At 42.7% G+C, this 16,442-nt stretch overlaps 1 protein-coding gene across 2 annotated transcripts in view; it reads left to right on the plus strand.

Moving 5' to 3' along the window:
- The first annotated feature begins 15,257 nt into the window (after window positions 1-15,257).
- Window positions 15,258-16,442, plus strand: part of LOC111970367 (differentially expressed in FDCP 6 homolog) — a 15,003-nt gene continuing 13,818 nt past the window's right edge. For both annotated transcript variants that reach the window (XM_023997059.2, XM_023997060.2), the window contains exon 1: window positions 15,258-15,418. In XM_023997059.2, the coding sequence (XP_023852827.1) occupies window positions 15,323-15,418 (96 nt within the window). In that variant the 5' untranslated portion in view covers window positions 15,258-15,322. The remainder of the gene's footprint in view (window positions 15,419-16,442) is intronic.

Here is a 16,442-nt window from a genome sequence, read left to right on the forward strand (position 1 = left end):
GGATCCCAGCTCTTACCTGCTCTCACCCCTGGACGCCCCGCCCACAATGAGATGGTTGGGAAATCAACGGAGATGAAGAAAGTGTTTGTAGCATAAAGAAGTGGTATTTTATAAACACACCCATTCCCAATGTTTGATTCAAGAATGTAATGATAGTTTGACATTAATGACAAGCTTGTCAACACTGCAGTAAGTAATGTCGAGTCAGACAGATTTAGCAGACGCTCTTATCAAGAGCAACTTACTAGTAGCAAGGGCACACATTCTGGTACCTTTCCAGACTGGACCCAGTGGGAATCAAACCCACTACTCTGGCGTTGCAAGCACCATGTACTACCAACTGAGCCACACAGGACTCAATGATCTCTGAGACAGAGCATCAGTGCCAGTGATTCAGCATGAAAAAAACCTCGTTACACTATTGATTTGTGTTTAATTTCATATTGCTGATTGCGTCAACTGCAGTAAGCATTGTCTTAAAGAGAATCACATTGTTCTGACAACTAAGGATCATCTCCTTTTTCATCCTGTTGTTCATTGTCTTGAAGGAAGGGACTGTTCAAACTGCCGCTAAATGTCAGTTGCAGTAATAGCCAGGTTTACTGGTTCAGAGCAGAATCACAGAGCTGCATCCTGAGAATGACTGTTTGCTGTTTCCTATCCCTAATCCTCTACTTCCAACACTGATTAAACAGTCTAGTCATTTAGGTAGAACCATAGAAATCACTGACGATATTTAATAAATAAAGGATCTCATTGGGTGGACCCCCTTTCTAGAAAGCACACTCTTCCTGTTCTCCTACAATGTGAAATATACACTGAATTTACACGGGGCGTGGACTCTACAAGGTGTTGAAAGCATTCCACAGGGATGCTGGCCCATGTTGACTCCAATGCTTCCCAAAGTTGTGTCAAGTTGGCTGAATGTCCTTTGGGTGGTGGACCATTCTTGATAAACACAGGAAACTGTTGAGTGTTAAAAACCCAGCAGCGTTGCAGTTCTTGACACAAACCAGTACACCTGGTACCTACTACCATACCCCGTTCAAAGGCACTTAAATATTTTGTCTTGCCCATTCACCCTCTGAATGACACACATACACAATCCATGTCTCAATTGTCTCAAGGCTCAACAGTCCTTCTTTAACTTGTCTCCTCCCCTTCATCTACACTGATTGAAGTGGATTTAACAGGTTAAATCGATAAGGGATCATAGCTTTCACCTGGATTCACCTGGTCCGTCTATGTCATGGAAAGAGCAGGGGTTTCTTATGTTTTGTACACTCAGTGTAGGTCCATTAATTAAACAGAGCAAATGTGCATAACCAGTAAATGCTATAGTACCTGATTCTGCTATTAACCATCGTCTGAATCAACATTGTTCTTTAAAATCATCTGATTGTGTTTACTATATGGCATTGATTGTACTGCACTGTGTTTGCTGCTGTGTGTTCATCGTGGTATGTTGAACATGTAAGATACTCTGTGTCTGTTCATCGTGGTATGTTTAACATGTAAGATACTCTGTGTGTTTCATCAGGGTATGCTTAAATGTAAGATACTCGTGTGTTCATCGTGGTATGTTGAACATGTAAGATACTCTTGTTGTTCATCGTGTATGTTGAACAGTAGATACTCTTGCTGTTCATCGTGGTTGTTAACATGTAAGATACTCTGTGTTTCATCTTGTATGTTAACATGTAATTACTCTGTGTGTTCATCGTGTATGTTGAACATGTAAGATACTCTGTGTGTCATCGTGGTATGTTGAACATGTAAGATACTCTGTGTGTTCATCGTGGTATGTTGAACATGTAAGATACTCTGTGTGTCATCGTGGTATGTTGAACATTGAAGATACTCTGTGTGTTCATCGTGGTATGTTGAACATGTAAGATACTCTGTGTGTCATCGTGGTATGTTGAACATGTAAGATACTCTGTGTGTTCATGCGTGGTATGTTGAACATGTAAGATACTCTGTGTTGTTCATCGTGGTATGTTTGAACATGTAAGATACTCGGTGTGTCATCGTGGTATGTTGAACATGTAAGATACTCTGTGTGTTCATCGTGGTATGTTGAACATGTAAGATACTCCTGTGCTGTTCATCGTGGTATGTTGAACATGTAAGATACTCTGTGTGTTCATCGTGTATGTTGAACATGTAAGATACTCTGTGTGTTCATCGTGTATGTTAACATGTAAGATACTCTGTGTGTACTCGTGGTATGTTGAACATGTAAGATACTCGTGTGTTCATCGTGGATGTTGAACTGAAGATAATCTGTGTGTTCATCGTGTGGTATGTTGAACATGTAAGATACTCTGTGTGTTCATCGTGGTAGTTGAAAAATGTAAGATACTCTTGTGTACTATCGTGGTATGTTGAACATGTAAGATCTCGTGTGTTCATCGTGTATGTGAACATGTAATACTCTGTGTGTTCATCGTGGTATGTTGAACATGTAAGATACTGTGTGGTTACATCGTGTATGTTGAATGTAAGATATCTGTGTGTTTCATCGTGGTAGTTGAACATGTAAGATACTCTGTGTGTTCTCGTGGTATGTTGAACGTATGTAACATGTAACTCGTGTGTACATCTGTATGTTGAACATGTAAGATACTCTGTGTGTTCATCGTGGTATGTTGAACATGTAAGATACTCTGTGTGTTCATCGTGGTATGTTGAACATGTAAGATACTCTGTGTACCACTTCTTTCTTACCATGCCATTTTTTTTAAATGAGAGCAATTTCTTGACTTACCCTCTTTCTATTTAGTTAAAAGAATTATAAATGACTGAAATGACAATAAATGTAAATGTGATGTGATTTGCAGGGTGGCCTGGGACAGGTCTGAGCATGTGTTCTCTGTGATTAGAGAAGAGTAAGGTTCACACATAAGAGCCCGGGACTGAGCCACAGACAGTCAAGGAGAGGGGGATTGAGTTGCAGCCGTGTCTGTCTATTACACACATCACATACGTATGCACGTACACACACACACACACACTCACATCAAACGCAGACAACATACTTTAAAGACCCCAAACATCAGTCATCTCCAGATAACGATTAGTGTGGACTCGAATGGCCAGCCCCTAAAAACAACATCAATATGCCCTCATTAAGTTGCCGCTTGATGTGCTCCTCCTCCAAATATGGAGCTGGATTGAGATCCTCAACCATCTAGAGGGAAATACAATCACTGAAATACTGCCACTATACTAGTACAACAACTCCACACTCACACCACTAGCAAACATCTACCATAACTACCACTGAACATCTACAACTTCATCAACTCAATTTTTATCAGCAACATCATGCAAATTGTTGGGTATCATATATATTGTCCTGTGAATGTGATTACAGATTCAATTTAGCAAACAAAACCAAAAAGTAAACAACAAATATTAATATCATAGCGAGATACAGTATGTCTGAAATTAACTGGCTGATGCCACATAGACTACTGTGTTTTGCGACTCAAAGTAAGCCCAATGCTATAGTTCAGAGGTTATATAATCCAACTGTGCATTTACAGTATGTCAGGAAATGTTGTTCACTTACCATAGGGATCTGTGGGAGACTTGGTAGGGATTGGAAGTACAGGAAACGGAATGTGACAGGTGAGATAGGACAGGTAATTCCCTTTAAAGAGAAGAACAGAACTATGTCACACTATCTAAGCGTGTCAGACCAACCATAACACACAAACCTCATCTGTTTTGGATATATACTTTGAAGAGCGATGGAGATGTGAAGAGCGTCTCTCACCATTGGAAGGATGGGAAAACAAGGATGCCATCGGTTTATAAATATACAGTGATTTCGGAAAGTATTCAGACCCCTTGACTTTTTCCACATTTGGTTACATTACAGCCTTATTCTAAAATGGTTTAAATAAATGTTTTCCTCTTCAAACTACACACAATACCCCATAATGACAAAGTGAAAACAGAAATACCTTATTTACATAAGTATTCAGACCTTTTGCTATGAGACTCAAATTGAGCTCAGGTGCATCCTGTTCCCATTGATCATCCTTGAGATGTTTCTACAATTTGATTGGAGTCCACCTGTGGAAAATTCAATTGATTGGACATGATTTGGAAAGGCACACACCTGTTTATAAAAGGTCCCATAGTTGACAGTTCATGTCAGAGCAAAACCCAAGCCATGAACGAATTTTCCGTAGTGCTCCGAGGCACAGATCTGGGGAAGGGTACCAAAACATTTCTGCAGCATTGTAGGTCCCCGAGAACACAGTGGCCTCATCATTCTTAATTGGAAGAAGTTTGGAATCACTAAGACTCTTCCTAGAGCTGGCCGCCCGCCCAGACTAAGCAATCGGGGGAGAAGGACCTTGGTCAGGGAGGTGACCAAGAACCCTGATGGTCAGCCTGACAGAGCTCCAGAGTTCCTCTGTGGAGATGGGAGAACCTTCCAGAAGGAAAGCCATCTCTGCAGAACTCCACCAATCAGCCCTTTATGGTAGAGTGGCTAGACGGAAGRCACTCCTCGGTAAAAGGCACATGATAGCCCACTCCGAGTTTTCCAAAATGCACCTGAAGGACCCAGACCATGAGAAACAAGATTCTCTGGTCTGATGAAACCAGGACTGAACTCTTTGGCCTGAATGCCAAGAATCGCGTCTGGACTAAACCTGGCACCATCCCTACAGTGAAGCATGGGGGTGGCAGCCTCATGCTGGTGGGCTGATTTTCAGCAGCATAGACTGGGAGACTAGTCAGGATCGAGGGAAAGATGAATGGAGCAAAGTACAGAGAGATCCTTGATGAAAATCTACTCCAGAGCGCTGAGGGACCTCAGACTGGGGCAAAGGTTCACCTTCCAACAGGACAYTGACCGTAAGCACACAGCCTATAGGCAGAAACTCAAACAYGAAGTACCCATGCAAAGGACTATTCAATGCTGGTCTGACTAATCGGAATCCACGTTTCAAGATTGTTTTGATCACGTGGACTGATATATGTTCCGGGTAGCCTCAGAAAATAATATTGACGTATATGCTGATTCGGTGAGTGAGTTTATAAGGAAGTCTATAGGAAATGTTGTACCCACTGTGGCTTTAAAAACGTACCCTAACCAGAAACCGTGGATAGATGGCGGCATTCGCGCAAAACTGAAAGCGCAAACCACCGGATTTAACCATGGAAAGGTGACTGGGAATATGGCCGAATATAAACAGTGTAGTTATTTCCTCCGCAAGGCAATCAAACAAGCAAAATGTCTATATAGAGACAAAGTGGAGTCGCAATTCAACGGCTCAGACACGAGACGTATGTGGCAGGGACTACAGACAATCACGGTCTACAAAAGGAAAACCAGTCACGTTACCGACACCTACGTCTTGCTTCCAGACAAACTAAACATCTTCTTTGCCCGCTTTGAGGATAATACAGTGCCACCGACTACCAAGGACTGTGGGCTCTCCTTCTCCGTGGCCAGCGTGAGTAAGATATTTAAACACGTTAACCCTCGTAAGGCTGCCGGCTCAGACGACATCCCTAGCTGCGTCCTCAGAGTATGCGCAGACCAGCTGGCGGTTGTGTTTACGGATATATTCAATCTCTCCCTATCCCAGTGTGCTGTCCCCACATGTTTCAGGATGGCCACCATTGTTCCTGTACCCACCCAAAATTCTGAGATTTCCATCCCTAACTACAACATTTTCCGTCAAGATAGAACTGCCAAATAGAACTGCCTGGTCGTTCTTTAAAAGTAATTTCCTCACCATCTTAAATAAGCATGCCCCTTTCAAAAAATGTAGAACTAGAACAGATACAGCCCTTGGTTCACTTCAGACCTGACTGTCCTCGACCAGCACAAAAACATAATGTGGTGGACTGCACTAGCATCGAATAGTCCCCGCGATATGCAACTTTTCAGGGAAGTCAGGAACAAATACACGCAGTCAGTCAGGAAAGCAAAGGCTAGCTTTTTCAAACAGAAATTTGGATCCTGTAGCTTTAACTCCAAAAAGTTTTGGGACACTGTAAAGTCCATTGAGAACAAGAGCACCTCCTCCCAGCTGCCCACTGCACAGAGGCTAGAAAACACTGTCACCACCGACAAATCCATGATAATCGAGAATTTCAATAAGCATTTCTCAACGGCTGGCCATGTTTTCCTCCTGGCTACCCCAACCCCGGCCAACAGCTCAGCACCTCCCGCAGCTACTTGCTCAAGCCTCCTCAGCTTCTCCTTCACCCATATCCAGATAACAGATGTTCTGAAAGAGCTGCAAAACCTGGACCCGTACAAATCAGCTGGGCTAGACAATCTGGACCCTCTCTTTCACAAAATTATCCACCGCCATTGTTGCAACCCCTATTACCAGTCTGTTCAACCTCTCTTTCGTATCGTCCGAGATCCCTAAATATTGGAAAGCTGCCGCGGTCATCCCCCTCTTCAAAGGGGGTGACACTCTAGACCCAAACTGTTATAGACCTATATCCATCCTGCCCTGCCTTTCTAAAGTCTTCGAAAGCCAAGTTAACAAACAGATCACTGACCATTTCGAATACCACCGTACCTTCTCCGCTGTGCATTCCGATTTCGAGCTGATCACGGGTGCACCTCAGCCACGCTCAAGGTACTAAACGATATCATAACCGCCATCGATAAAAGACAGAACTGTGCAGCTGTCTTCATCAACCTGGCCAAGGCTTTCGACTCTGTCAATCACCATATTCTTATCGGCAGAAACAACAGCCTTGGTTTCTCAAATGACTGCCTCGCCTGGTTCACCAACTACTATACTACTATAGAGTTCAGTGTGTCAAATCGGAGGGCCTGTTGTCCGGACCTCTGGCAGTCCCTATGGAGTTACCACAGGGTTCAATTCTTGGGCCGACTCTTTTCTCTGTATATATCAACGATGTCACTCTTGCTGCGGGTGATTCCCTGATCCACCTCTACGCAGACAACACCATTCTGTATACTGTACATCTGGCCCTTCTTTGGACACTGTGTTAACAAACCTCCAAACGAGCTTCAATGCTATACAACACTCCTGCAGTGGCCTCCAACTGCGCTTAAACACTAGTAAAACTAAGTGCATGCTTTTCAACCGATTGCTGCCCCCGCCCGCCCGACTAGCATCACTACTCTGGACGGTTCTGACTTAGAATATGTGGACAACTACAAATACCTAGGTGTCTGGCTAGACTGCAAACTCTCCCTCCAGACTCACATTAAACATCTCCAATCCAAAATTAAATCTAGAGTCGGCAACAAATTTCGCAACAAAGCCTCTTTTACTCATGCTGCCAAACATACCCTCGAAAAACTGACTATCCTACCGATCCTCGACTTCAGCGTTGTCATTTACAAAATAGCCTCCAACACTCTACTCAGCAAACTGGATGCAGTCTATCACAGTGCCATCCATTTTGTCACCAAAGCCCCATTTACCACCCACCACTGCGACCTGTATGCTCTCGTCGGCTGGCCCTCGCTACATATTCGTCGCCAGACCCACTGGCTCCAGGTCATCTATAAGTCTTTGCTAGGTAAGGCTCCGCCTTATCTCAGCTCACTGGTCACCATAACAACACCCACCCGTAGCACGCGCTCCAGCAGGTATATCTCACTGGTCATCCCCAAAGCCAACACCTCCTTTGGCCGCCTTTCCTTCCAGTTCTCTGTTGCCAATGACTGGAACGAATTGCAAAAATCGCTGAAGTTGGAGACTTAGATCTCCCTCACTAACTTTAAGCATCAGCTATCTGAGCCCCCTAACCGATTGCTGCAGCTGTACACAGCCCATCTGTTAATAGCCCATCCAATCTACCTACCTCATCCCCATATTGTTTTTATTTACTTTTTTGCTCACTTGTTTGCACACACTTGTTTGCACACCAGTATTTCTACTTCCACATCATCATCTGCACATCTATCACTCCAGTGTTAATCTGCTAAATTGTAATTACTTCGCTACTATGGCCTATTTATTGCCTTACCTCCTTACGCCATTTGCACACACTATATATATATATAGACTTTTTCTATTGTGTTATTGACTGTACGTTTGTTTATTCCATGTGTAACTCTGTGTTGTTGTTTGTGTCGCACTGCTTGCTTTATCTTGGCCAGGTCGCAGTTGTAAATGAGAACTTGTTCTCAACTGGCCTACCTGGTTAAATAAAGGTGAAATAAAATATAAAATGTAACCCAAGAATGCAAAGGTAACTGAACTAAATGACTATTGCCCCGTAGCACTCACTTCTGTCATCATGAAGGGCTTTGAGAGACTAATCTAGGATCATATCACCTCCTCCTTACCTGTCACCCTAGACTCACTTCAATTTGCTTACCACCCCAATAGATTCACAGACGATGCAATCGCCATCACACTGCACACTGCCCTATCCCACCTGTAGAAGAGGAATACCTATGTAAGAATGCTGTTCATTGACTATAATTCAGCATTCAACACCAAAGTACCCTCCAAGCTCATAATTATGCTTGAGGCCCTGCGTCTCAACCCCACCCTGTACAATTGGGTCCTGGACTTTCTGACGGGCCACCCCCAGGTGGTGAAGGTAGGAAACAACATCTCGACTTTGCTGATCCTCAACACCTGGTCCCCAAAAGGGTGCGTGCTCAGCCCCCTCCTGTACTCCCTGTTCACCCATGACTGTGTGGCCATGCACGCCTCCAACTCAATCATCAAGTTTGCAGATGACACAACAGTAGTGGGCTTGATTACCAACAACGACGAGACGGCCTACAGGGAGTAGGTGAGGGCTCTCTGAGTGTGGTGTCAGGAAAATAACCTCTCACTTAACATCAACAAAACAAAGGAGATGATCGTGGACTTCAGGAAACAGCAGAGGGAGCACCCCACTATCCACATTGACGGGACAGCTGTGGAGAAGGTGGAAAGTTTTAAGTTCCTCGGCGTACACATCACTGACAAACTGACAGCGTCTCTTCAACCTCAGGAAGCTGAAGAAATTTGGCTTGTCACCTAAAACCCTCACAAACTTTTACAGATGCACAATTGAGATCATTCTGTCGGGCTGTATCACCGCCTGGTACAGCAACTGCACCGCGCACCGCCCTCAACCGCAAGGCTCTCCAGAGGGTGTTGCGGTCTGCACAACACATCACCGGGGGCAAACTACCTGCCCTCCAGGACACCTACAGCACCCAATGTCACAGGAAGGCCAAAAAGATCATCAAGGACAACAACCACCCGAGCCACTGCCTGTTCACCACGCTACCATCCAGAAGGCGAGGTCAGTACAGGTGTATCAAAGCTGGGACCGAGAGACTGAAAAACAGCTTCTATCTTAAGGCCATCAAACTGTTAAACAGCCATCACCAGCACAGAGAGGCTGCTGCCTACATACAGACTTGAAATGGCCTATTTATTGCCATTTATTGCCAATGTCCCGTGTGGCTCAGTTGGTAGAGCATGGCGCTTGCAACGCCAGGGTTGTGGGTTCATTCCCCACGGGGGGACCAGGATGAATATGTATGAACTTTCCAATTTGTAAGTCGCTCTGGATAAGAGCGTCTGCTAAATGACTTAAATGTAAATGTTGAAATGATTGGGCACTTTAATAAACGGAACACTAGTCACTTTAATAATGACACTTTAATAATGTTTACATATCTTGCATTACTCATCTCATATGTATATACTTGATTCTATTCTATCTATTGCATCTTAGCCTATGCCGCTCTGTCATTGCTCATCCATATATTTATATTTATATATTCTTATTCAATTCCATTCCTTATTCCATTAGGTATTTGTTGTGGAATTGTTAGGTATTCCTTGTTAGACATTGGTGCACTGTCAGAACTAGGAGCACAAGCATTTCGCTACACTCGCAATAACATCTGATAACCATGTGCATGTGACCAATAACATATGATTTGAAGACAACGCAGGAGTGGCTTTGGGACAAGTTTCGGAATGTCCTTGAGTGGCCCAGCTAGAGCCCGGACTTGAACCCGATTGAACATCTCTGGAGAGACTTGAAAATAGCTGTGCAGTGACGCTTCCTATCCAACCTGACAGAGCTTGAGAGGATCTGCACAAAAGAATGGGAGAAACTCTCCAAATACAGGTGTGTCAAACATACCCAAGAAGTCTAGAGACTATAATCGCTGCCAAAGGTTCTTCAACAAAGTACTGAGTACTTTAATATCTTTATTTTTAATAAACTGGCAAAAATGTCTAAAAAACGGTTTTCACTTTGTCATTATGGGGTATTGTGTGTATATTTTTTATTTTTTATTTTATTTCACCTTTTTTTTAACCAGGTAGGCTAGTTGAGAACAAGTTCTCATTTGCAACTGCGACCTGGCCAAGATAAAGCATAGCAATTTGACACATACAACAACACAGAGTTACACATGGAATAAACAAAACATACAGTCAATAATACAGTAGAAATATTGATGAGGACATTTGTTTTATTTAATCAATTTTAGAATAAGGCTGTAACGTAACAAAATGTGGAAAAAGTCAAGGGGTCTGTCTGAATACTTTCCGAATGCACTGTATATGTCAACAACAAAGAAATGAAGACACACATGTTCTCCTGTCCTCCGGTCCTGACTGCATGTGCTGCCATAAAAGTAACTATATTTCTATGTGCGCTACTGCTTCAAGGGCGGCATTTCCTAGACAAACAAAGACTCCCCCCCCCCACACACACACACACATCACCCACTCAAAGTTGTCTGTCCTCGCTTTCCATCAATAACAATCCCTAAGGCTCCCTGTAGAGACAGAACCACTAGAGAACAGAAGAAATCACCACTTGGAAATGACATCCAGTCACACAGATGACAGAGGAAATGACTGGAGGCTGTTCCCTCCTCTGGTGAAAAGATAGTCCATGGAGAAGAAGGCAACACAGGCAGCTTGTCTTACTTCTGGTATAAGCACTCAACTGTATTGACATGCTCATAGTTAGCGAGCTAGCTACATAGTGTTAGCTTGCTGCTAGCTAGCTAACATTACCACCCACTGTGCACAGACGCCAGTTCAACGTCTAGTTTTGATTTACATTTGGTTGAGTAGTCAACTAATGTGAATTCAACCTGAAATCAACAACAAATGTCACCATGTCATTGGATTCAGGTTAAAAGTTGGGTGAAAAAAATACGAAATGCCCTTAAGTTGAGGACTTTTTGCAAATCCAATCAGTTTTCCATATTGATCCAACATCACACATATATTTTTTGGGTTGAAATGACATGGAAACAACCAGTATTTGATTAAACCAGTATTTGCCCAGTGGGCAGATTGTTGTTGACTCCCTTTCTCCACTTTCGTCGATTACCAAAATAAACCATATGATATATGTTCTCCTGGCCAAGCCTTTGCAACACGATACCCTGGCTTGGCTAAACTTGGGCCTGTAGTCAGAAATACTGTAATACTGTACAGTGCAGTCAAAAACGTGATATATATATTTATATATATTTCCACACTATAAGGTTGGAATAATATTGTGAAATTGTGTGAATTATGATAATGTCCTTTTAGTGTAAGAGCTTTTTAAAAAGACTGCCTTAAATTTCAGCCTATTTTGGTGGAATGGAGCATTGGTCTTTCCATGGTGACACCACCAGGTGGTAAACTAGTTAATATAGCAATAAGAAAGAGTTTCAAATGTCTCTGCCAATAACAGCTAGTTTTCAGATTTCCCCTCCCCTCAGGCAGTCCTAGCAAAATTCTTGCTTGAGAAATTGCTCTTTGCTAAGTTATTTTTGCCACTTTTTGACCATTTAAATTGAAAACAATCACAGTAAGGTACTTAATTGTTACCCAGAAATGATTTGATATTGAGATAAAAACGTCTGCACTGGCCTTTTAAGAAACTTTTTAACCCTTTAAGAAACTCCATACAATGCATATTACCGAGCATTGTGTATGTTACCCATGCATTGTCATTGGGCCYCATGGTGCATTCTGGGCGATTCTGGGACAATGTGTGCACTCCTTCAAGGAGTGGAAGTCAATTGGGTGTTATTTCAATCTTCCTCCATTTATTGGCCATTAAAATGCCCATCTCCTRATTTCTTCAAGTATTTCTCAATAGTCTGAGTGAATAATAATCTTGGCAACCCAGAACCACATTTTATGTAAGCAATGTGGTTCTGGTGGGGGAGGTTATTTGGCATAGCGGGTTGTGAAACCAGTGGATTTCTATTTGGTATTATACAAAGGGTGGTTCTAATCCTGAATAGTGATTGGTTAAAACCACATTCCAGCCGGTGACTATTCCACAAATTACCACCGGCTAAATCTATGACCTTAAAATGCCTATTTACTCTGTACCACCTGACTGCGCAATCCACTGTCTCATCAGCCCAGCCAGGCAATTGATAAACTTGATCTCCACTATAAAAAGCATCTAGACATTATCTCACATTTCTTTTAGACTAAAATGTTGTTTTCAACAGCGGATATTTGTATATACCTCGATCTCCAACTGTCCTATAGTAATGAATGAGTGGGGATGAAACAGACATGTATAAGGCAGCGTTTCTCAGGCAGTCGAAATCATGAATCAGCTGGCATAATTTTTATGGATATATACAAGGAAATGTCAATTGAAAAAAGGTCAAACGAAACGAAGTGTAGCTAGTTTGCAGTATTTCCAGCTTCAGTTTGAAGTGATTGTTAGTTGTGTTGTTGGTTAGCTCCTCTGAACAAAAGTGTCCTGACGAGAGAGCACATTTTCTATGCCAGGTAAAATCGCTCATCATTAACTCATTGTTATGGATGTATCCAAATAAATGTCACTAGAAAACAGCTTAAACAAACGCAAATGCATATACTTTGCTGTTATTCTGGCTGCACTGTTTGACGTGACTGAGTTAGTCGTAGTTGGCTAGCTAGCAAGCAAGGGATAAGAACGTTGCCAGCCAGTATAGCAATGGAACATTTAGAACAATGTCTGGGTCGTGTCTCTGGTAGCAACCCTAGACTTGTTTCAGGACTATATCTTGTGGAAGGATGAAATAGTATGAATAAATTAATAAAAATTATGTTTTTAATTAAAATATGTCAATCATTATTTGAGTATGTTGGTAACCCCTTGTATAAAATTGATAATGCCCTCGAAGTCGGTGTTTGGGGGATATATTGACTTCGTCTCGGGCCTAACAACACCCGTGCCAAAATATCCTCCAAACACTGGCTTCTCGGGCATTATCACTTAATTAGACACATTTCACACACCCTCCCGCCTGGCAGCCTCTGCCAAGTCTATGAGCCTTCGGATATACAAAGGGTGCCAGACAGATGCGTTCAGTTCGGTTCAACGTTTGCTAGGTTTCGTGACAGTTTGTACTGAACAACACGTTACCCCAAAGCGGTACGTACTGTTCTTAAACAGCCTTGGAGCTACACTTGCTTCTATTTGGTGGGTGCAGCGAGGTGTGGTCTGATCAATATGGGTGTGACRWCTTGAAATCGCAAAACTCGTGCAGCACTTCATACACAATCGCCCTCTGGACCGTCATAATCACGTCGTTCTTCAACTGGCCATTCAGTACTGTTTCCGTTTCCGTTGAATTAAACGTTGAACGCCGTTTTGGTGTACTGAAAGCACCCCTGGCCATTTCGTTGAATTAAACCTTGCACACATAGAGCTGGTGTCAGTCTATGCCTTATATTCTGACCTGCCTTATTAAATAACCAGGACACTGTTATTGATTATGAGGAGCACATGTAATCATTTTATTTGCATGTGGTTATGATGTTTTATATGAGTAATTGCTCTTAATTGAAGAGGTGAATTGTTTGTTCCTTTTGCCATGCTCAGGTAGAGGGCTTGTCAATCGAAGCTGCGTTCGGGAGCGGCAATTATCCTGTGGTGTTGCAGTGTGTGTGTTCAAGCGGTAAGGCTAACATGCTGACCAGACCGGACACGTCGCAAAATAAATGTAGAAATCCATGTTATTCAATTATTGCACCCACACTGCTCGCGCGTGCCAACGAGCGTCTGCGACGCCAAAATAGAAGTCATTCCTATTTCTGACGCAGATCGCGCTGAAAGTAATCTCCTCATTGGTTTATAGAAGCAGGTACCCACGTCCCATTTCCTCATTGGTTATACCCACGTGGATGATTGAAAGACGAACTTTGTTGCCGGTTGTCTGGTAATACAATGAAAGTTTAGATGCGATCACCATATAAGTTCAAAGATGAAAAAGCCTGGAAGGAGGAGAGATGACTAGAAACGATTCGGTTGGCCGTTTTATGTGTGGATTAATTGTCGGAGTAGAGGTCCTTGTGCATTTCAGGTAAAATAACAACTCAATGTTTATATCCCAGGACAAATTAGCTAGCAACAGCAAGCTAGCTAAATAGGACAAATTAACGTTAGCTAGCAAGTGCAAGCTAGCTAGCTAAATTGCCATACATGTTTAATGCTTTTCGACCTGTCCCCAAATTAATGTCATTGGTTCAGAGTTTGTTTTGATATTTTATTAACCTGCGTTTCGTGATCGCGTTTGGTGTGGGGGGGCAAAATATATTTATGCACGATAGCGCACGATGGCGCACGCGCGCAGCCGGTTTGGGGTCCGTGTAACGAAGTCGGCTGTAGACGAAAGTCGGCGCGTGAGGTCGGGGATGTGCATATGTGACAACCAAAAATCGGACCCTGTAGTGGTTTTCCAAAAACAAGAGAACAATCAGAACAGCAGGAAACCAACTCGAGATAATCAAGCCAACTGTTGACATAAACAAAACCAATAAAGGAGATGGTTGATCTCTCTGCATTGTGCTATTCTGCCAGGTCGCAGTTGTAAATGAGAACTTGTTCTCAACTGGCCTACCTGGTTAAATAAAGGTGAAATAAATAAAATAAATAAAAAATTCTGCTTGCTGGAGTTGATTCAAAATCAGGTCCAGGAGCGCTAGATATGCAAACAAACTGTTTTAAACTGTGACTTGAACCTGAACCAGAATTAATTGTATTGAGACAGTTGCATATTTAACTTGTGAGAGTAGTGTAATGGCCAACAATGCATACTCACTGCAGTTGAGTTCCTCAGTGTGGAGTACAGTCAGATGCTGTCCTCTGGTGGCTAGTTCCAAATATACCCCACACTGTTGCCCTTGGTGACTCTTTACAGTCTTCCTGTTTGCTACAGAAACCGTACTGTAGGTTGCGCCAGTGAGCTTCAGGGCAGCCATTTATCAGAGAGCAGGATGTGGGGGTTTACTGAGACACACACAGGTCTGTATGCCATACATACACATACACAGCGATGCAGTAAAATAAGCAGAGCTGAGCAGAAGCAGTTATGGAGTTGCGAGCTGAACTGCTGAAGTCCATCTGGTATGCTTTCACCTCTCTGGACGTGGAGAAGAGTGGGAAGGTGTCCAAGTCCCAGCTAAAGGTGAGAGGTCAGGGGTCAAGTAAGGGGTCAGCATAGGGGTCAAAGAGAGGGAAGGGATGGATTTGTTTCTTCCGTGTCTGTCTGCCCTTCCAATGTGTTGGTTTGTGTGTTATTGATGTTTTAACACTTAACTGTTTTTGTTAATCTTTCAGCATATTTTCCTTGTTTTAGGAAAATTATATTTTTATGTAATTGCATCAGAACTTGTTTTATTTGTTTATTATTGATTAGTCAGGTCAACCCCATTAGATGAGACACTTTATTTTCAAGATCTGATCTCTTTCCTGTTAGCTCAATGCGTGGGTGTGACATGTCCTTTAGCATGAGCTACACAGCACTGTATACTGATTGGTATCTTAGATAATGTAATTGCTTGATCAAACCCCTTCTATTGGAATTTGATCACATTCGTAATTAACTTCATCATTGCACAGCCCTAGTTTTGATGTTTGGCCCCCTCCTCAAGTCTAGAATAACAAACACATGACTGTAACTGGGCTAATTTCTGGGATCCCATGTATGGGCCAGACTATGGAGAAGCAATCATCAATAATCTGCTATGGCAATAGGCCTATCTCTATGTTCAGAGGCAGACCCTCTATGAGCCCCCTCATGATTCTGGGGGGCTGGTGGTGTGTTATTGCACTGGTGATTGGGTGAATACGTGTGTGCTGTATTGTCATGTGTTATGGGTCAGTGATGTTGTGTTGAGTTGTGTGTGGGATCAGGCATTGTGACATTTCTAATCCCAGTCACACTGAGGGGCTTGGGCTCTGTGTCCCAGCCGTCGCTATAACGACATTGTCAAAGAGTCCCTGTGTCTCGCCACCTCCATCTCCTTGCTCTAAGACTACAGGCTCCAAAACTGAAATGATGTAAATTGAAATTGAAATTTTTGCTGGCATAAAATGTTTGAGATTTTATCAAATAAAAAAAATACATTTTTTCTGTCTGTCTGTCTCTCCCTGTCTTGTAGGTTTTGTCTCATAACCTGTACTCTGTGTTGATGAGATTTAGGTTTTGT

Source organism: Salvelinus sp. IW2-2015, linkage group LG11 (assembly GCF_002910315.2).
Source record: "Salvelinus sp. IW2-2015 linkage group LG11, ASM291031v2, whole genome shotgun sequence".
In the NCBI taxonomy this organism is placed as follows: Eukaryota; Metazoa; Chordata; class Actinopteri; order Salmoniformes; family Salmonidae; genus Salvelinus; species Salvelinus sp. IW2-2015.